At 37.1% G+C, this 22,939-nt stretch overlaps 1 protein-coding gene and 1 pseudogene across 1 annotated transcript; both read left to right on the top strand.

The window, feature by feature from the left end:
* The first annotated feature begins 256 nt into the window (after positions 1–256).
* Positions 257–1,197, top strand: LOC148776778 (olfactory receptor 4K13-like; annotated as a pseudogene).
* Positions 1,198–11,049: 9,852 nt separating this feature from the next.
* Positions 11,050–11,991, top strand: LOC148776777 (olfactory receptor 4L1-like). Its single transcript, XM_088840404.1, has one exon. The coding sequence runs from the start codon at positions 11,050–11,052 to the stop codon at positions 11,989–11,991; it is 942 nt and encodes a 313-aa protein (XP_088696530.1).
* Positions 11,992–22,939: the final 10,948 nt, after the last annotated feature.

Here is a 22,939-nt window from a genome sequence, read left to right as displayed (position 1 = left end):
GTCTAATTGAACTTGCTTTGCACTAACCATCAGAAAATTTGATTTAACTTGGTCCATAATCATCACCTTTTTATGGTCTCAAGGTCCTGTGAAATATCTCCAACTGCTAAATACCTAAAAATCAGTCCTACTGCCAAACTGTCATTACTCTGAATAAAAGGCAAAATGCTTAAGTAACTATTAAGTTCCCTGATCTGTTACTTCCTATCACACCCTCTTTGTTTTCCCTTTTCAGACAGCTTCTGCAGAAGGATGAATGGATCTGCTGAATAACAGATCAAGTGTTTCTGAGTTCATTTTGGTGGGACTTTCTACTTCTCAAGGAACTCACGTATTCTTTTTTGCAATCTCCTTGCTGGTCTATGTCGCCGTCCTAGTAGGAAACCTCCTCATTGTCATCTCTGTGATAGCTGATAACCATCTTCACTCCCCCATGTATTTCTTCCTGGCAAATTTATCATTTTTTGATGTATGTCTTTCTTCTGCTGCAATTCCCAAAGTGACTTCAGACTTCCTCAGAAAACACAAGACCATCTCCTGGTGGGGCTGCCTGATCCAGATGTTCTCTATGCACTTCTTTGGGGGTGGAGAGATGTCTCTTCTGATAGCTATGGCCATTGACAGGTATGTTCCCACATGCAAACCCTTGCACTACAAGACCATCATGAGTCACAGGGTGCTCATTGGGCTTCTACTGCTCTCATGGGTGATTGGGCTTATCCATACTACAAGCCAGATGGTTTTTATGGTGGGTTTGCCTTTCTGCGGTCCCAATGTATTGGACAGCTTTTTTTGCTACCTCCCCCTGGTCATCAAGCTTGCCTGCACTGATCCTTACATCCTGGAGCTCTTGGTGATCGTGAACAGCGGGCTCTTGCCCTGATCTGCTTCATTCTCTTGCTCGTATCTTACGTGGCCATGCTGCTCACCATCTGGCAGCACTCCTCCAGTGCACCCTCTGAGGCTCTGTCCACACTGTCTGCTCACATCACTGTCGTCACTCTCTTCTTTGGCCCTGCCATCTTCATCTATGCTTTCCCATTTAATAGTTACTCTGTAGATAAATTTCTGTCTGTGTTTTACTCTGTCATCACTCCTCTCCTTAATCCAATTATTTACACTCTGAGGAATCAGGAAATGAAGGCAGCCATTAAGAGACTGAGCAACCAGCATATTGGTTCCTGGTTCACCCCCTAAATATTGTCTGCTGTATACGATCATTTTTTGTTCCCTGCAATTTGGGGGCTGTTATTGTTATTGTTTAGCTGCTCAGTGTTGTCTGACTCTTTGCAACCCCATGAATGGTAGCCCAAGAGGCTCCACTGCCATGGAGTGGATTACTATTTCCTCCTCCAGGAGATCTTCTTTATCCAGGGATTTAGCCCATATTTCCTACACTGGCAAGTGGATTCTTTATGGCTTAGCCACCAGGGAAGATCATTTAAATATTTCTTCAAATAATTGAAATCAAATGTTAAATAATATTAAATTTACCTTACTAAATGTGAGGAAAATAAGGTATTTTTTTATTTTATTGGAAAATATTCTTAGCACAAATGTAATACATCAATAAGCTTGCATTCATTGCCTCCTTTAACTCCTTGTTTTAGAATTCAAGGGAACTCTTAGGAATGTTTAAAATAAATAATACACACACGTGGTTATCACACAACACTGCTCTCTGCCTTGCATAGAGTAATGAGGAGGCATCCATATTAGGCGTGGTGATGTTAGAAGATCATGTTAAGAAGTCTTCACAGAAAAGCATTAAAAAAGCTAAAGAATAGACATGTGAGTGGGAAAAAGAGCATTCCAGGCAGAAGGAAAAGTTTATATGGATATTGTAAAGTGAGAAAGTCATATTAGGTACCAAAGACAGACATTTATGAGGGAGGTTGGTGAATAAAAGGAAGAAAGACACGTGCAGAGATTATATAGAAAGGTAGAGACCAGAGTATTTAGGCCTCCTGAATCCTAGTTTTTAGCAATATAAAGCAATTAAAGAGTTTTGAGAATGGGAGGTTTGAGAATAGATTCAACATACTTCTAAAGTGTCATGAAGGTTTGTCCTCTTAAGTGGAGAATAAATTGTAATAGAAATGAACACAGAGAAAATAGTGGGCTATTTGAGGTTACAAATCTGAATTTATTAATGATTCAGTGAGTTTATGGAAACATTGCAAAGAGTCCTTCTAAAGATGTATTGAAAACCTAAATTACGCAAACATCTTCAGGATCACCTCTTTTGATGTATTTTATTAACATATTGCAAAACAAGGAACCTGGAATAAGGCATATTTTCTCTCATTTTCACCTTATTTGTTTTTTCCCTTGTGTTCGATTGTATCTGCCTGCAGAGAAAAAGCAAATTAGCCAGGATGGCATGGTCAGGCTCTCTCACCCTACAGCCTCACGCTCTTGCCCCACATCTTGCAAATAATGATTATGTAACAGCTCTGATCACTTGGAGCGCTGTGCATTCACATCACCAGGTGCTGCTGGCCTGTGGGCTACTTTGTGTGATACAGATACATGAACTCCACCTAGAGAGCAGTGGCATTACTGCTGCATCACGGCTGCGTCCGTTGGGTAAGCCACAAGAGGAGAGAAGACAGCGTGACTGCTGCTACCACTGCCGCATCAGCCAGGAGAGAACACAGTTATGACCGCTGTGCCAGCCTAGAGAGAGGTTGTGCTGTGGTTTTCCTCCAGCTTCCCCACTTGTACCTTATCTACCATGGGTTCAAAGAACAGAGAACATAGTATGAATTGGCATCACAAACAGGATGAGAAGCAATACACCGCCCTGTTTTAGTTTGACCTTAGACATTGTGCACCAAATATTTCAGTTTATTCTGAAAAATTAAATGTGTACAATCCTTAACAACTGGTATGGGTAATCTCATCTGGATATCAATATTGTGATCATATTATCCTTCTAATTTCTATTTTTAAGAATGCTCGGCTCTCTTGCAAACATCTCCTTAAAGGTCATGCTATGTTGAGGTGTATATCTCCTTAGCTGAAATACTTTTCTAATAGCATTCTAATTGCTGGCAGTTGCCTGGAGAACTACATTGAAAAAAATTCTGAGGTTCAGTTAGAAAGAATAAAAAATTTATTAGCAATATTTACTATGGGCTTTGGAAATGAATCATATTTATCATATATTTACAACCCTCATTTTCTTGTAACCTTTTCAAGAGGATTTTAATTGAGGAGATATGGCAGATTCAGTTCAGTTCAGTCGCTCAGTCGTGTCCGACTCTCCACGACCCCATGAATCACAGCACGCCAGGCCTCCCTGTCCATCACCAACTCCTGGAGTTCACTCAAACTCATGTCCACAGAGTCGGTGATGCCATCCAGCCATCTCATTCTCTGTCGTCCCAGTCTCGTCCCACCCCCAATCCTTCCCAACATTAGACTCTTTTCCAGTGAGTCAACTCGTCGCATGAGGTGGCCAAAGTATTGGAGTTTCAGCTTTAGCATCAGTCCTTCCAATGAACACACAGGATTGATTTCCTTTAAAATGGACTGGTTGAATCTCCTTGCAGTCCAAGGGATTCTCAAGAGTCTTCTCCAGTACCACAGTTCAAAAGTTACATATAAGAGTAAAGACAGAAAAATTCCTCAAACAGGAGAAATCCTCTGCACTCATGTATTGCTACTCAGATAGCCCTTAGAAATTTACCTACTTAATTACGTTTTACCATAAAAGTTTTACTGTAGTAACCTCCATTCAGTTCAGTTCAGTTCAGTCGCTCAGTTGTGTCCGACTCTTTGCGACCCCATGAATCACAGCACGTCAGGCCTCCCTGTCCATCACCAGCTCCTGGAGTTCACTCAAACTCATGTCCATCGAGTCGGTGATGCCATCCAGCCATCTCATTCTCTGTCGTCCCCGTCTCCTCCCACCCCCAATCCCTCCCAGCATCAGAGTCTTTTCCAGTGAGTCAACTCGTTGCATGAGGTGGCCAAAGTATTGCAGTTTCAGCTTTAGCGTCAGTCCTTCCAATGGACACCCAGGATTGATCTCCCTTAGAATGGACTGGTTGGATCTCCTTGCAGTCCAAGGGACTCTCAAGAGTCTTCTCCAACACCACAGTTCAAAAGCATCTATTCTTCGGCGATCAGCTTTCTTCACAGTCCAACTCTCACATCCATACATGACCACGGGAAAAACCATAGCCTTGACTAGACAGACCTTGGTTGGCAAAGTAATGTCTCTGCTTTTTAATATGCTATCTACGTTCGTCATAACTTTCCTTCCAAGGAGTAAGCGTCTTTTAATTTCATGGCTGCAATCAGCATCTGCAGTGATTTTGGAGCCCCAAAAAATAAAGTCTGACACTGTTTCCACTGTTTCCCCATCTATTTCCCATGAAGTGATGGGACCTGATGCCATGATCTTCATTTTCTGAATGTTGAGCTTCAAGCCAAACTTTTTACTCTCCTCTTTCACTTTCATCAAGAGGCCTTTGAGTTCCTCTTCACTTTCTGCCATAAGGGTGGTGTCATCTGCATATCTGAGGTTATTGATATTTCTCCTGGCAATCTTGATTCCAGCTTGTGCTTCTTCCAGTCCAGCATTCCTCATGATGTACTCTGCATATAAGTTAAATAAGCAGGGTGACAATATACAACTTTGACGTACTCCTTTTCCTATTTGGAACCAGTCTGTTGTTCCATGTCCAGTTCTGACTGTTGCTTCCTGACCTGCATACAGGCTTCTCAAGAGGCAGGTCAGATGGTCTGGTATTCCCATCTCTTTCAGAATGTTCCACAGTTTATTGTAACCTCCATAATATTCTTTTAATACTGTTGAGCCATCATGAAGTTAAACATAATTGTAAGACTACATGAAATTCCAAATCTGCTAAACTCCACTAACTAATCACTTATTGAGTACCATAAATCATTTTGATCACCCTGGTGAAGGCCAGGGGTTTCCCTGGTGGCTCAGACAGTAAAGTGTCTGCCTATAACGTGGGAGACCTGGGTTCGGTCCATGGGTTGGGAAGATCCTCTGGAGAAGGAAATGGCAACCCACTCCAGTACTCTTGCCTGGAAAATCCCATAGATGGAGGAGCCTAGTAGGGTACAGTCCATGGGATCGCAATGAGTCGAACATGACTGAGCGTCTTCACTTCACTTCACTGGTGAAGGCCTCCTCTGCTTGTTCTAGCTCCTGAGTGTGTGTGCTTCTTTCTCTTTCTCTCTCTCTTATTCCCTTACAGAGTAAAAGGAAAGTTTTCTCTGTGCTAAGAACTAGTCTATAGTCTATGAATTTCCTTATATGCCTTGCTCTGTGTGTATCTATTTATTTTAATTCTAATTGAATAAATGCATTCAATTATCAAATTATAAATATTCAGATTTGTAAAGCCAAATGAATAGAATTATAGTTTTCTCAAGTCCATCATCTATGGTAGATCCATTTTCATAAATTTGCTTACCCTCTACCAACCAAAACACTTAAGTTAATGCCTTTTTTCTGGAAAGCACTTATTAGGGAGACTCCACACAACTCATACACTTGATGAATTCATAATCAACTTAAATAATGAGAGACTAAGTCCTTACGCTGAACTCTAGAGACAACTAACTAGCACTTTTACTCTAATAATTCCCTCTGGGCGTTAATCACTAATCTACACCTTATGTATGTGTTTTGTGTCCTTTTTCTTTCTGACCTGCAAATGATTGTCATGTATATCCACAGAGGCATAAAAGATAAATATATATTCAGAATCTTACTGTGTCTACGTATCTTTGAAGAGGCCATTCCTCAGCTAGTACTGGTAGGTTTAAATAGCAGTGCTAATAACGTAGAGAAACTGTATACTTTAATAAAGGAGGAAACTTTGTATACGAAACCTAGAAATTAATGAAAACCAGATTATTCTGATCATGAAGGCAACGGTAAAATACAACTTGGGTCAGATAGCATCTGGACAAATTTACCCAGTTTTAATAAGAAGAAAGCCAGTCTGTGATGGAAAAATACCACTGACATCCTGATCTAAAGGGTCAGATTTATAATTTGAGTTTGTATTTTGAGAACATAAATTTGAGTTTGTTTATTGTTTAACCACTATTTTATAAAAAGGCAAAATAATTTAAAATGTGGTAAAATAACAAAAAATTAGTTTCATCCTTGGCTACATTTAACATATTTAGCCAGTCCAAAATATAGTCTAATAAAAATTGCATATCAAGAAAATGTAAAACATTGACTTATTTTATTTTATGTTCATTTAATTCTTCATATTTTTCTTTTCTACATTGGATATTTACTTCAACTGAGAAAACACTTATGGAATTATAAATTAAATGTGATATTTAAAAGAATATCTAAAAGATTTCCCCTCAAGTCTATATTTGTTTTTCTGAAGTAACAAACCTTCTATTCAATATGATTGTCTAATTATACTGCTAATATATTTGTTTTGGTGATTTTGTAACCTAAGGACTATTTCCAATTTTTCTAAACTTACCACCTTTTTCTACCTACATTTATAACAAATACATACTTTAATATTTTAAACTTGATATGGGAAAAGAGTTCTTTGGGCACATATAATGTTGGAACTTTTCTACCAACTGTACAAGCTTATTTTTTAATTAGGAAAATATTTATAATGGTTATTTTGGCAGAAAATCTGACTGTTCACATGTCAAACATTTTTTGTGATAAGTGAATATTACTCATGGGTTATCTAATCCATACACAGCTTAACACTATGAGGATAAATAATCATTAAAACAATTCAAGATCAATACAAACTTCACAGCCTTTATTACTTAACAAAAGAGCTTCCAGTTACATATCTCCACATACATTAAGTGCTTTTATGAAAATGTGTAGAAAGGCTTTATTACTGAATATAGACACAGAATATTAAACATAGTTTTCTTTCTTCGAGTTTGCACCATAGATGAACTAATAATTCTTACTCATTTAGTCACATAAACAGCACAGAAAGAGCTAGGCTCCCCAGTCACAGGTAACCATCCCATTCTCAGAAATTTCTGCTAGAGAAAAACCAAACCTTGCCTGACTGAGCGTTATTCAATTATTTTTTCATTCCTTTTCAGTTCAATATTATTTGTATAAATACATACCACTCAAAAATTTAAACTTTTTACGTGAGTTTTAAACTGTGCCTCAAGTTAGCAATAACCGCATTATTTTTCTGATTCTAACTTATTTTTACCTGTGTCTGAGTAGAAGAGTGAGTATTTCAAAAATATTTCACATTTGATCATATGTAAAAATTGTAACGGAGAAGGCAATGGCAAGCCACTCCAGTACTATTGCCTAGAAAATCCCATGGATGGAGGAGCCTGGTAGGCTGCAGTCCGTGGGGTCACTAAGGGTCAGACACTACTGAGCGACTTCACTTTCACTTTTCACTTTCACACATTGGAGTTAAGGAAATGGCAACCCACTCCAGTGTTCTTGCCTGGAGAATCCCAGGGATGGGGGAACCTGGTGGGCTTCCGTCTATGGGGTCACACAGAGTCGGACACGACTGAAGTGACTTAGCAGCAGCAGCAGCAGCAGCAGCAGCAAAAATTGTAAAAATGAATTATTTTGTATCATAACATATTTGAATCATGTTTATGTGCATTTAGATGGATATATTTTACAAATATGCTTGCGAATTTTTTAAAAGCATAAATTAATAAATATAATTTTTGCTTTTAATTTTCCAATTTTACATAATAAACTATAAAAATTACTTTTAGGATTCTCCTCAAGGTTTTCTTCTATTAGTATTTTGAGATCGAAGAGTGCATAATTTTGATAATTTCATAACTATTATGCAGACTTTTTTATTGCATTAAATATAATACCAATGATGATGACAACAACTCTTTTAAAATTATCACTTATATTTAATAAGGAAAAACATTTTCATTAACACTAAGTGTACTTTACCAATTCTTGCAGAGTAAAAATCCTCCTGTGGTCCTTATTGGTTTGAGTATCCTCACAATCACCAGGAAACAAGATAAAGTTAAAGATAGAATTTGAGGAATGCACAAAGGTATTTAGCACCTATGTGTAGAATAAAATAACACAAAAATAGATCAAAATCCTTCAAGCTAGTCTTTAACAGTATGTGAACCAAGAACCTCTAGATGTATAACCTGGATTTAGGAAAGGCAGATGAACCAGAGATCAAATTGCCAACATCTATTCAATCACAGAAAAAGAAAGGGAATTCCAGAAAAACATCTACTTCTTCTTCATTAACAATGCTAAAGCCTTTGCCTGTGGAAAATTCTTAAAGAGATGGGAATACCAGACCATCTTAACTGTCTCCTGTGAAATCTGTATGCAGATCAAGAAACAACAATTAAAACTGGACAGGGAACAGTGGACTGGCTCAATATTGGAAAAGGAGTATGTCAAGGCTGCCTATTGTCACCTGGCTTATTTAACTTACATGTAGAGTGATAGTGATAGTGAAGTCACTCAGTCGTGTCTGACTCTTTGTGACCCCATGGACTGTAGCCTACCAGTCTGTAGCCTACCAGGCTCCTCCCTCCATGGGATTCTCCAGGCAAGAATACTGGAGTGTGTTGCATTTCCTTCTCATGTAGAGTACATCATGCAATATGCCAGGCTGGATGAAACACATGCTGGAATCAAGATAGCTGGGAGAATTATTAATAACCTCAGATATGCCAATGACACCATCCTAGTGGCAGAAAGCGCAGAGGAAATAAAGAACCGCTTGATGAAGGTGAAAGAGATGAGTGAGAAGGCTGAATTAAAACTAAACATTCAAAAAACGAAGATTATGGCATCTGGTCCCATCACCTCGTGGCCAATACTTGGGAAAAGAGTGGAAACAGAGACAGACTTTATTTTCTTGGGCTCCAAAATCAACGCAAGTGGTGACTGCAGCCATGAAATTAAAAAATGCTTATTCCTTGGAAGAAAAGCTATGACAAACCTAGACAGCATATTACAAAGCAGAGACATCACTTTGCCAACAAGGTCTGTATAGCCAAAGCTATGGCTTTTCCAGTAGTCATGTATGGATGTTAGAGTTGGACCATAAAGAAGGTTAAGTACCAAAGAATTGCTGCTTTCAAACTGTGGTGCTAGAGAATCTGTTGCAAGTCCCTTGGATAGCAAGGAGATCCAACCAGTCCATTCTAAAGGAGATCAGTCCTGGGTGTTCTTTGGAAGGACTGATGCTAAAGCTGAAACTCCAATACTTTGGCCACCTCATGTGAAGAGCTGACTCACTGGAAAAGACTCTGATGCTGGGAGGGATTGGGGGCAGGAGGAGAAGGGGACGACAGAGAATGAGATGGCTGTATGGCATCACCAACTCGACAGACGTGAGTTTGAGTGAATTCCGGGAGTTGGTGGTGGACAGGGAGGCCTGGCGTGCTGTGATTCATGGGGTCGCAAAGAGCTGGACACAACTGAGCAACTGAACAACAAAAACAAGAGGTTGAAGAGTAGATATTATTTTATCTTTATAGAAAATTGTATCAATGTTGAAAAGAATTAAAGAGTATGTTTCCCTGGTACATATTAGGGCAGGACTAAAATTTGGTTCTTGACCCTTGGTTCAGTGTTTTGTTTTGTTTTTCCAAGTTTTGATAACTGGACTAAGCAATAACTTCTGAATATTTCGTGAACTATAAAGAAAAAAAAGGGAAATTCAGAGTAAATTCTCCACATTCTGTCCTTGTACTCTAGAACTAGAACTTGGTATAAGCATATGTGTGTATATCTGTGATTCTGTCTCTGTGTCTGTGCAGCTGGTATGTGCCACTAATAGTTTTTTAAAGGAAAAAAAAAAAAAGAAACAGGAAGATGGGGCCAAAAAATCTAAATCAAAGAGAAAAATAGACAAAAGTAAGCCACCAGTGCCCACTCATTGTGGAAAAACAGTACAAGTATCAAGGATATTTGAACCAGGAATTATCAAGAGTCAGTCTGGACAAAGTTTGAAAAGTCAGAGGAAAGCAATCATCACCAAAAAGTAAGCGTTTAGGAGCCAAGGGGGAAAAAAAGCAATAGTTGTGAAAGACTTGATGGTTGTTTGGAGATCATTTACACAGAGAACGCAAAGAGACAAGAAAGACAACTCCAGCCAGGAATCCAGCAACAAGAGAGTCAGGGAAATAGACAAAAGGCAGAGGCTAAGAGTTTTATTCATGAACCAAAGTATGAGATACAGAACACAACTGAAAAAAAAAAAAAAAAGGAAAGAAAGAAAATAGAAGGGAGGAAAGGAGAAAGGGAAGGAGGGAGGGACAGAGGGAGAAGGAAAGAACAAAGGAAGAGAGAAACATTAACACAGAAATATTTATGTTCTTGTGCAGAAACTTTGTGGGAAGCTTATTTTATTATTACCTAGGGGAGATAGGGACACATGACAGACTGTAGCCGGTTTAAACCTTCAGGAATAAGTTAAAGCATTTGGTATATATATTTGAGATGAAAGGGAAGGGTGAGAATGTAGTATAGGTGAGAGAAGAAAGTACTGTAGCAATTTGCTGAGTGGGTATATAATTCAACTCATATGAACATATCTGAATATTTCAAACTAGGAAGGTGAAAAGGGTAAAAGATTGAAAAGTAGTTGCCAAAAAGTTACATGACTATATTCTAATCCATTTGAATTAATTTATGACCAAAGACCATTTGATTATTACATGATCCATTAAACTCAGGAGTCACAAATTCATAAACTCATGGTAAAAACAACAAATAAATGTGAAGAGAAAAGCTATACCCACAAACTATATTTACAAAATTTTACAATAAATTTCCCTTTTGTGCCTTTCTGTTTGATAATAAATGCAGTAATGTGAAAGTGTATATGAGTAATATGCTTGCATTAGTCAATTAAACTGTATTTTTCAGAAATATCTACCTTTTCTTTTTCTGTAGGAATCAAATACTACTTTCTATATGCCCATACCTTCAAAACTGTCACAGATTAAATCATCACTTTTTCTGGATTACCTTCATTTTAAAGACTTTCTGAAAACACGTACACAAACTTGATGAAAACGATGAATAGCTCAATGATATCTGAGTTTGTTTTGTTAGGACTCACAAACACTTGGGAACTTGATCTTTTCTTTTTTTTCATATTTTTATTGGCCTATGCAGCAATTATGGCAGGAAACCTTCTCATTGTGGTCACCATAACTTTGGACTCTCATCTGCACTCCACACCAATGTACTTCCTCCTTGGAAACCTCTCCTTTCTTGATATGTCTATTTCTACAATCACAACCCCCAAGATGGTTGCAGATTTTGTCAGGGAGAATAAAACTATTTCTCTATGGGGCTGTATGGCTCAGATGTTCTTCCTTCACTTTTTAGGGGGTACTGAGATGACACTTCTCATAGTTATGGCAGTTGATCGGTACTTTGCAATATGTAAACCTCTTCACTACACAGCCATCATGAACCACCGGGTACTCAGAGGCTCTGTGCTGCTGTCATGGGCTGTTGGCTTTGTGCATACAATGAGCCAGATGGTTTTTACCATCACCTTGCCCTTCTGTGGTCCCAATATAGTAGACAATATTTTCTGTGACCTCCCGCTGGTTATAAAGCTCGCCTGCACCGAGACCTATGTTCTGGAGTTGCTAGTAATTGCTGACAGTGGACTACTGTCTTTCATCTCCTTCGTACTCTTGCTCATTTCCTACACTGTCATTCTGGTAACTGTTCCACATCGACCCTCTGGTGGTCTCTCCAAAGCTCTGTCCACACTATCTGCTCACATTACAGTGGTCACTCTGTTCTTTGGGCCGTGTATCTTCATTTATGCTTGGCCATTTAGTAGTTTTTCAGTGGATAAATTTCTTTCTGTGTTTTATTCAGTTATCACACCTTTACTGAACCCCATTATTTACACTCTGAGAAATCAGGAGATGAAAGCAGCCATGAATAGACTGAGGACCCAGCATGTGAGCTCCAGAAAGACCTTCTAGGCAACAACCATGATGACAAAGATTCATGGGCCATAATCCATATATAGTACCTCTTGGAATAAGTTGGTATTAATTTGTCTTTTGTGGTTTTTTCAATATTCATAATGTATTTTAAACCTACCAAATGCTCCATCATCATATCTCTATAATTTGTTTTATTGAAAGAATAATTTTTAATTGAATTCAATTCAGCTGGGATTAAATTTCTTAAATAAAGAAATAAGGAAGAAAAAAACAACTGACTCACTAACTATAGTGGGAAACCCAGAAATGTTCAAGACTGAACTTCATTAAATAAAGAGAAATCGAATATGAACTGGTCCACTTTTAAATTCAAAATGAGGGCTCTTTCAGCTAAATTCTCCAGTTGCCCAAATGTGCATACAAAAGTATTAACTCAACTCACAAGCACATACACACATAAACTTACAATTTTGCGTATAATACGTATAAGAATTATTGCTTTTTTGACAAGGAAAATTTTCTATAAGTTGATAGATCAAAATAATAGCTGTCATCTGCTGGCAAGAAGCACATATTTAATTCTTAAGGAAAATAGAAATTCTACCCTAACATAAAAGTTACATACAGTTCATTTTACCTTATTCCATCATTCATGTTTGTATTCACAGGTGTTCTCATGTATCTATCAAGAGTCAAGTGAGAGCATTAGTACTATTTCAATCCACATGGAAAAGGAAAAAATAAAGAAACTCTCTATATTCAGTTATTTACTTCACAATAAAACAGAAAGTATTCAAGCTACTTGCATTGCATGAAGTGTGCCAATTTACAAGTTTGATAAACAGCTCGTGGGTATTAGAACACAAACACATTCTATGATCTCTTTGGCATCAAATTCAAATGCTCTGCTTTCCCCAGACATTCAGTGATCCTATTGTGGGCATCTGTCCAACACTTTTCTTCATTGCCTCGAAACAACTTGTTGTTGTTCAGTCATTTAAGTAGTATCTGACTCTCTGCAAGCCAAGGGACGGCAGCACCCCAAACTCCTTTCCTCCACTATCTCCCAGAGTTTGCTCACATTCATGCCCATTGAGCTGGTGATGCTATCTAACCATCTCATTCTCTGGTGCCCTCTTTTCCTTTAGTCTTCAGTCTTTTCCAACATCAAAGTCTTTTCCAATGAGTCAGCTCTTCACATCAGGTGGCCAAAGCATTACAGCTTCAGCCTCAGCATCAGGATTGATTTCTTTTAGGACTGATTGGTTTGATCTCCTTTCAGTCCAAACTGTTCTGTTCTGTTCAGTCATTCAGTCGTGTCCGACTCTTTGTGACCCCGTGGACTGTAGCCTACCAGGCTTCTCCGTCCATGGGATTCTCCAGGCAAGAATACTGGAGTGGGTTACCATTTCCTTCTCCAGGGGGTCTTCCCGACCCAGGGATCGAACCCGGGTCTCCCGCATTGGAGGCAGATGCTTTAACCTCTGAGCCACCAGGGAAGCCCCTAATTATAGGCTAAAGTGTGCTTTTAAAATGCTTCTCTACCCATATGTGCTTGATATATTTCACACTAAATTTTTATTTTAAAAAATGCTTTGAGGAGGGTTGGAAAGGTCCTTGGAGATCACTGGACATATTTGTATCTTTCCTATAATCTATTTCAATTATAGAGTTTAATCTAGACACTGATATGGCATGTGGTTTTGTCAAATTTTTAACATTTTACCTTATTTATTTCAGATTCCTTTTTAGTATAAAAGTGGATTATTAGAAATAATAAAAATCTCCAAGCAATCCTCTATATTCAATTATTTTATCATAGCAAAGATAATAACTATCATCAACTCCATGAGTATCACTCCCCTGTATATTTTTTAAAAATATTTTCCTCATTTTTGATACATTGTGAAAAAGTACATTTTTCACAGTTTTAACTTGATACAGGTGGTACCTATATATTATTGCTGTTATTCTAAAATTTATTTTTTCACTCACTGTTTTGTTGTAGAGATTCATCTACTTATATATATCCTGCTCTAGTTCATTCTTTTTAAAAATGTGGTTAAAATATAACATCTTAATTTTCAATTGTACAATAATGTTAAATAAATGCACCTTGTGAAATAGATCTCTAGAAATTTTTCAAAAACTGAAACTCCATGGCCATTATGCAAGTGCTCGGTTTTCCTTGTGGCTCAGCTGGTAAAGAATCTGCCCGCAAGGTGGGAGACCTGGGTTCGATCCCTGGATTGGGAAGATCCCCTGGAGAAGGGAAAGGCTACTCACTCCAGTATTCTGGCCAGGAGAATTCCATGGACTGTATAGTCTATGGGGTCGCAAAGAGTCGGACACGACTGAGTGACTTTCACTTTCACTTTCACTTATCACCTCACCTCACCCTGGCAACCACCAGTCTCCATTCTATTTCTAAGGATTTGAGTACTTGAGTCAATCAAGAAGTATTTTTATCTTCTTGAGATGGACTTATTTCACTTAGCATACTGTTCTCAAAGTTCACCCATGCTGTAGCATATGATAGGATTTCCTTCTTTTTTAATGCTAAATACCATTCCATTGTATGTACATGCCACATTTTCTTTATCCAATCATTCATCACTGGACATTTAGTTTGCTTCCACCCCTTGCCTATTGTAAATATTGCTGCAATGAACATAGGTGTGCAAATATCTCTTCAAGATACTGCTTTCAATTCTTTATATATATATATATATATATATATATATACACTTAGAATTCAAATGTGTGTTTCAAGTGGTAACTCTATTTTTATTCTCTGTTTTTAATTTTTGAAGAAACTCCATAATTTTTTCCTGAATGGTTGTAACATTTTATATTCCCACTAACAATGTATGGATGTGAGAGTTGGACTGTGAAGAAAGCTGATCGCCGAAGAATCGATGCTTTTGAACTGTGGTGCTGGAGAAGACTCTTGAGAGTCCCTTGGACTGCAAGGAGATCCAACCAGTCCATTCTAAAGGAGATCAATCCTGGGTGTTCATTGGAAGGACTGATGCTAAAGCTGAAACTGCAATACTTTGGCCACCTCATGCGACGAGTTGACTCACTGGAAAAGACTCTGATGCTGGGAAAGGTTGGGGGCGGGAGGAGAAGGGGACGACAGAGAATGAGATGGCTGGATGGCATCGCCGACTCTGTGGACATGAGTTTGAGTGAACTCCAGGAGTTGGTGATGGACAGGGAGGCCTGGCGTGCTGTGATTCATGGGGTCACAGAGAGTCGGACACGACTGAGCGACTGAACTGAACTGAACTGAACTGACAAGATCTTTATATATTCTATATATTAACTCTTTATATATATTATTTGCAAACATTTTCTTCCATTTTGTAGTTTACCTTTTCACTCTCTTGATTGGAGAAGTTTTTAACTTTGATATAACTTTGTGTGATTTTTGCTTTTGCTATGTTTTGCTGTCCTATCCAACAAAATTCAAATTTTAATGCCAAATTCACCATCTTTAAAATCTCCTATATTTTCTTCTTCAAGTTCAGTAGTTTCAGGTATTACATTTAGGTATTTAATTCATTTGGATTTAATTTTGGTATATGGTGAAAGGTTAAAAATCCAACATCATTTTTATATGTGTATATCTAGCTTTCTCACCGCACTTGTTGAATTTAGTTTATTCATATTAATGGCTACAGTCTTCTTCTTGTGGGTATTCTAAAATGTATTTCCCTTTCCCCTTGAAAAAAGTTTAGAATTATCTAATTATTTACTATTATAGTGTCTCAACTGAATATATATATACAGGTATACATGCTCATATATATATATATATGTTCTTTGTGCACATGTGGTAATTTTTGTAGGATATTTACCTAGAACTGGAAGTATTGAATTGTAAGGTATAAACCTTCTAACTTTATTAGAAATTACAGAATTTCTTCCTAAGTTGTAGATGTTTATACTCTACCAAGGGTCCTAATTTCTCCATGACTTATCAATATCAAATTTTGCAAATTGCTGTGTTTTCTTTCCATTTAGGTGGATAAAAAAATTATAAAATAAAATGTTAAATTTTAATTTTAAAATGCTTATTGCATTTTCTTGGCTAATAGTGAATTTGGGCAACAATTTGAGTATTTACTGGACATGCTCTTTCATCTTTTTAGTTCATACTTCACCTAAATCTTTGGAGATGCTATCATTTTTATACAAAAAAAATATATAAACTGAAAATGCCTTCACTCCTATAGATGATATGAAAAGTTTGTGATGTTTATACATACACAAAATTTAATTGTTACCTTTATCAATTTATTTTCTTTATTTAAACCTTTTGTCTCCTCTATAGTACATGTTTCATAATTAATCTCCAAAAATATTTTATTGTCTTTACACTTTTTTATAATTTTAAACATTTATTTTTCACAGTTATTTAATCCAACAAGAAATTAAATTTTGTATTGCTATATTAAAGGAATATAATTTATTTTATATGGATATAAGTGATCATCTAAATATGATTTATTGAATAGATTTTCCTTACTGATTTTAATGTCATCTTCGCTATATATCAAACATTCATCTATGCTTGGCTCTGTTCCTGGACTCTATCATTCTGTCCATTAGTCATTTTATTTCTCAGATACAACAAAACAAATTCTTAAATATGGTTGGTACTTAGCACAATTAATCTATACTCTCCAGGTATGCTACTTTAAGAATATCTAAGTTCTTCTTGTCACTTAATTCTTACAGACGATTTTAGGATAAGTTGTCAAATTAGACAGTAACAATCTTAGGATATCAATTGAAACTGGATAGAATTTATAGATTAATTTGGAAAGAATAGATAATTTTATGATTTTGATTATTTTAATCCATAAACTTAGTATATCGCTTTACCTAGTTACATTTTATTCTTTTCTTTTTAGTGATTTTGATTTGTTTGATTTGTTATCAGGTATTATATTTTCAAGCTATTAAATAGAAATATCTTTCGCTCTATATTTTAGTAGGTTATTACTCATGTAGAAAAACAGCAAATTTTCATATATTCATTGTATATTCATTAAATTTGTTGAAATTTTCTACCATTCATTTGTATTTTGTGTATAGATTCCTCTTAAAGTCCCAAGCCTCTAGTGGACCCCATTTTGTCAGAGCTCTTCACTGTGACCATCATCTTGAGTGGTCCTGCACAGCATGGCTCATTGCTTCACTAGGTTATGCAAGTCCCTTCGCCATGACAAGGCTCTGATCCATGAAGGGGTACATAGAAAACAAATAGCAAGCTTTTCCTGATCTTTTCCAGACCAAGTTATTGTTTTCTGGATTCTTTCACATTGAATGGGTTGGAACCACCAGTACAGTGCTGAAGAGAAGCATTTTTTCCTCCTAAATATATAATGCTTGTTTCTAAAATACCATCATGGATGATGCTTTTTTGAAATTAAGATATATCTCTTATATTAATAGATTTGTAATATTTTAATGATAAATGAATATTTAATTCATAAAACTTCTCTGCACAGTTTGAGATAATTATCCTCACTCATTTAATCTGTTATAATAATGGACTTAATTAACATTTTCAATGCTTTTTTATTTTTCTCTTTTTCTAAGTGAAGTATAGTTGATATAGAATATTATGTTAATTTAAGGTGTACAAAATAGTGATTTTTTACATTTATGCAGGTTAAATATTGACCACCACAATAAGTCTAGCAAACATGTCAGCATACAAAGTTGTTACAATATTTTTGGATATATTTCCCAAGTTTTAATCAAATTCTCCTGACTTCTCTACTTTATAATTGAAAGTTTGTACCACTTAATCTTCTTCACTTATTTTTCCACACCCCACACCAAACTCTTGTCTGGATATGTGTGTGTTAGTCGCTCAGTCGTATCTGATTCTTTGTGACCCATCGACAGTAGCCCACCAGGCTGCTACATCCATGGAATTCTCCAGGCAAGAATACTGGAGTGGGTTGCCATTCCCTTCTCCAGGGCATCATCTCAGCCCAGGGATCAACTCAGGTCTCCTGCATCACAGGCAAATTCTTGACCATCTTAGCAACCAGGAAAGCCTGAGTCTGGATAAAGTAGTCGTTAATTCTTAATGTTGCTGAAGCTGCAATTCTTTGTCCATCTGATGTAAAGAGTTGTCTCATTGGAAAAGACCCTGATCCTGGGAAAGATTGAAAGCAAAAGGAGTAGGGATGGAAGAGGATGAGATGCTTAGATAGCATCACCAACTCAATGGACATGAATTTGAGCAAACTCTGGGAGATAGTGGAGGACAGAGGTACCTGGCACACTATAGCCCATGGGGTTGCAAAGAGTTGGACATGACATAATGACTGAAAAACAACAAGTATCTTATACCAGATGAACTTAATAGATATATATATCCCGAAGATTCCACCCCAATACAACAGAGTATAGTCTTTTCAAGTGCGCATGAAACATTCTTCAGAATAAGTCACATGTTAGGCAAAAAAGCAACCTCAGTAAATTTAAGAAGATTGAAATCATATCAAGCATATTTTCTGAACACCATATTATGTAACTTGAAATCAATTACAAGAAAAAACAGGAAGAAACACAAACATGTGGTAGCTAAATATATGCTTGTTGCTGTTGTTCAGTCGCTGTCATGTCCAACTCTTTGCAACCCCATGAACTGCAGCGTGCTAGGCTTCCTTGTCCTTCACAATCTCCTGGAGTTTGCTCAAACTCATGTCCATTGAGTCAGTGATGCCACCCAACCATCTCAGACTCTGCTGCCCCTTTCTCCTTCTGCCCTCAGTCTTTCCCAGAATTAGAGTCTTTTCCAATGAGTTGGATCTTCGTATCAGGTGGCTGAGTATCAGAATTTCAGCCTCAGCATCAATCCTTCCAACGGATATTCAGAGTTGATTTCCTTTAGGATCGACTGGTTTGATCCCCTTGCTATCTAAAGGACTCGCAAGAGTCTTCTAGAAGAACCACAATTCAAAAGCATCAATTCTTTGGTACTCAGCCTTCTTTATGATCCAACAATCACATTCATACATGACTACTGGATAGGTTTGAATATATGAATATTTGTTGGCAAAGTAAATCTCTGCAGAGGTGGCAAGAATACACAGAAGAACTGTACAAAAAAGATCTTCACAACCCAGATAATCACAATGGTGTGATCACTCACCAAGAACCAGACATCCTGGAATGTGAAGTCAAGTTGGCCTTAGGAAGCATCACTATGAACAAAGCTAGTGGAGGTGATGGAATTCCAGTTGAGCCATTTCATTTTTTTTAACTGATTAACATAAGGTATGTTTAATATCTTATTTTCCATCACATTTCACAATCAAAGCCTCCCCAGGTTAAACAGGCTCTATATTTTCTATTTGACATTTTCCAATGAGTCTACTTTCATTTTCTGATTGCAACATAATACAGAGTTTCATAAAGCTGCTGATACTGTAAACAAATGTGCACAAAGCAATAAATGCATCCAGAGCGTTTATAATTTAAATGACAAAGAAAATAAAATGAATACCTGAATTTATGAGACATTATTCTAAAGATTAAGAAAGTTTCTGTCCTCTTTTAACCAATACCAACCTAAGACCCCTGTCGATTATTCACAACTTGTAAATATAAGTGTAATTTTCTCACATCCCCACCTAGTCCATGGATTGTGGAAGTGTCAACTAAAAACCTCAGATTTCATTAAATTTTTGGAGTCTCACATTTTCATGGCTTCCTTAGCATCTAAAACATTAATGACTAAAGAAATCCAGCCACTCAAAGAACATTGTAGGTGCTATAGGTATCCATAATGATTTGGCAACTGTGATAAAGTGTACATTGGATGACCATATCCTTGTTTCTCTGGTGGGTAAAACACTCTTCTCAAAGTGAAAGGGAACATAAGAAATATTTTGAAGTGATTCTTTAATTTTTTTTAAAAACAATTTTAGGAATCTTTACTTAAAAACAACCTTATCTTAAAATGGAGTAACTTTGGTTTTATGAGCAGCAAGCAATGTACAGAAGCAAAAATGTATTATAGGAGCATTAAGTTCTACCTTAGGTCACAGCGTCTAATCTGAAAGCTTTGGCTATTAAAAAAATTTTTTTTTTTACAATTAAAAGTCAAAATAGAGTAGCTATGGTTCAGACATCCTGGAAAATAACTATTTTCCAGATATCCTGAAAAATGATATTATGGGTGTGATTTCAGTTGAGCTATTTCAAATCCTGAAAGATGATGCTGTGAAAGTGCTGCACTCAATATATCAGCAAATTTGGAAAACTCAGCAGTGGCCACAGGACTGGAAAAGGTCAGTTTTCATTGCAATCCCAAAGAAAGGCAATGCCAAAGATTGCTCAAACTACCGCACAGTTGCACTCATCTCACACACTAGTAAATTAATGCTCAAAATTCTCCAAGTCAGGCTTCAGCAATACATGAACCATGAACTTCCAGATGTTCAAGCTGGTTTTAGAAAAGGCAGAGGAACCAGAGATCAAATTGCCAACATCTGTTGGATCTTCAAAAAAGCAAGAGAGTTCCGGAAAAACATCTATTTCTGCTTTAATGACTATGCCAGAGCCTTTGACTGTGTGGATCACAATAAACTGTGGAAAATTCTTCAAGAGATGGGAATATCAGACCACCTGACCTGCCGCTTAAGAAACCTGTATGCAGATCAGGAAGAACTGGACATGGAACAACAGACTAGTTTCAAATAGGAAAAGGAGTATGACAAGACTGTATATTGTCACCCTGCTTATTTAACTTACATGCAGAGTACATCATGAGAAATGCTGGGTTGGAGGAAGCACAAGCTGGAATCAAGATTGCCAGGAGAAATATCAATAACCTCAGATATGCAGATGATACCACCCTTATGGCAGAAAGAGAAGAGAAACTAAAGAACCTCTTGATGAAAGTGAGAGAGGAGAGTGAAAAAATTGGCTTAAAGCTCAACATTCAGAAAACTAAGATCATGGCATCCGGTCTCATCACTTCATAGGAAATAGACAGGGAAACAGTGGAAACAGTGCCTGACTTTATTTTTCTGGGCTCCAAAATCACTGCAGATGCTGATTGCAGCCATGAAACTAAAAGATGCTTACTCCTTCTAAGGAAAGTTATGACCAATCTAGACAGCATATTAAAAAGCAGAGACATTCCTTTGCCAACAGAGGTCCGTCTAGTCAAGGCTATGGTCTTTCCCGTGGTCATGTATGGATGTGAGAGTTGGAATGTGAAGAAAGCTGATCGCCGAAGAATTGATGCTTTTGAACTGTGGTGTTGGAGAAGACTCTTGAGAGTCCCTTGGACTGCAAGGAGATCCAACCAGTCTATCCTAAAGGAGATTAGTCCTGCGTGTTTATTGGAAGGACTGATGTTGAAGCTGAAACTCCAATACTTTGGCCACCTGATGCAAAGAGCTAACTCATTTGAAAAGACCCTGACGCTGAGAGAGATTGAAGGCAGTTGGAGAAGGGGACGACAGAGGATGAGATGGTTGGATGGCATAACAAACTCAATGGAGATGAGTTTGAATAAACTCTGGGAGTTGGTGATGGACAGGCAAGCCTGGAGTGCTGTGGTCCATGGGGTCGTGAAGAGTCAGACACAACTGAGGACTGAACTGAACTGATAATCCGTTAATCATGTGTGTTATTTTTATAGAGAATTAATGTAATGCCATTTGGATACCATCACATCACTACTAATTCCCAATAATAAAACACAGCTCAATGTTGCTTCTCTAGCTGTACATTCTAATAGATTTATTGACAGCTTGAATTGAGTCCTTTCTGTTAGTATATAGCACTGCTACACTAGAGGAAAACCAGCAGCTATAGCAAGTGGTATTTTTATACTATACCAAGTGTGATTTTTAGCAGGGTGGAGTCCTGGTGATAAAAGATCAATACATGTTTGGGTAGGTCATTTTTATGTATCACTTGGCCATAATACAAAAAACTAGAATTTTATAATTATAGAAGACCTTGCAATTTTAAGGAAGACATTTCAGTCATTGGTAGCAACTCTGGTTACAGAGACAAAAAGAAGTAGGAAAACAATCCTGTGTATTCACTCACTGAAAACAAATAACCTGAAAAACACAACAATGGGCAAATATTTTGTTTACAAATGGCAAAAGTTGAGAACTAAACAACTATTACAATGGATAAGTCTTCATACTATGATCAGTCTACCTCAGAATGCATTTCTTATAAATTCTAAATTCTTTAGAGATTGTTTCCTCTTGTTCCACTGAAAAAATAAAGAAATATTCCCACCTCAGAGAGCAAATCAAAAGTTTGTGAATGATAACTGAAACAGAAGCAGTATGACATAAAATAACATATTTATTCTATCATAAATGCACACACTTCAATGTCTCCACTACTTTTCTCCCAGTCCAAAGATAAATATGCAAAAAGCAGGTAGAGACATATGAAAGATTTTCTTGGTCACTCACAACTATCTGAAAGTAGGAAAGAAGCCATGGCATTTAGAGAACTCACTGTATCCTACGAGGATCAGAGCTGTATTTGACAAGTCCACAAAAGATGGTCTTACCCATCTTCAGAGAGGAAGCATAGGGACAGCTTTATACACAGTCCACACACAAGTATACATACATTTGGTAAAGTTCAATAGTGCCTGGAAGAGTATTTTCCCCAAAATGTTCACTCATTATTACTTGCCACACATCCTAAAATTCCACTATTTTTGTCATTCTTTTATTGATAAAACCATTTCTTTAAAAAAAAAAGTACTTAAGTATACAAAATTACAAACAGTAACATATTTGTTTGGTTTTAGTCATGCAAATCATATCATGAGTTGGTTTATCTCATTTATTCCACGACAACCTGCTGAGACCAAAGCCGTATGGAATTAGTGTCCAGTGGGTGTGGAGACTAGGAAAAGATAGAAGAAAAGGTAGAGAAAAACTGTTAAAAAAGACCTAGAAGC

Source organism: Moschus berezovskii, chromosome 9 (genome assembly GCF_049115385.1).
Source record: "Moschus berezovskii isolate FMDL1 chromosome 9, NW_MosBer_1.0, whole genome shotgun sequence".
In the NCBI taxonomy this organism is placed as follows: Eukaryota; Metazoa; Chordata; class Mammalia; order Artiodactyla; family Moschidae; genus Moschus; species Moschus berezovskii.
The sequence above is the reverse complement of the archived record's forward strand: the minus strand, read 5'-3'. Positions and strand labels throughout refer to the sequence as shown.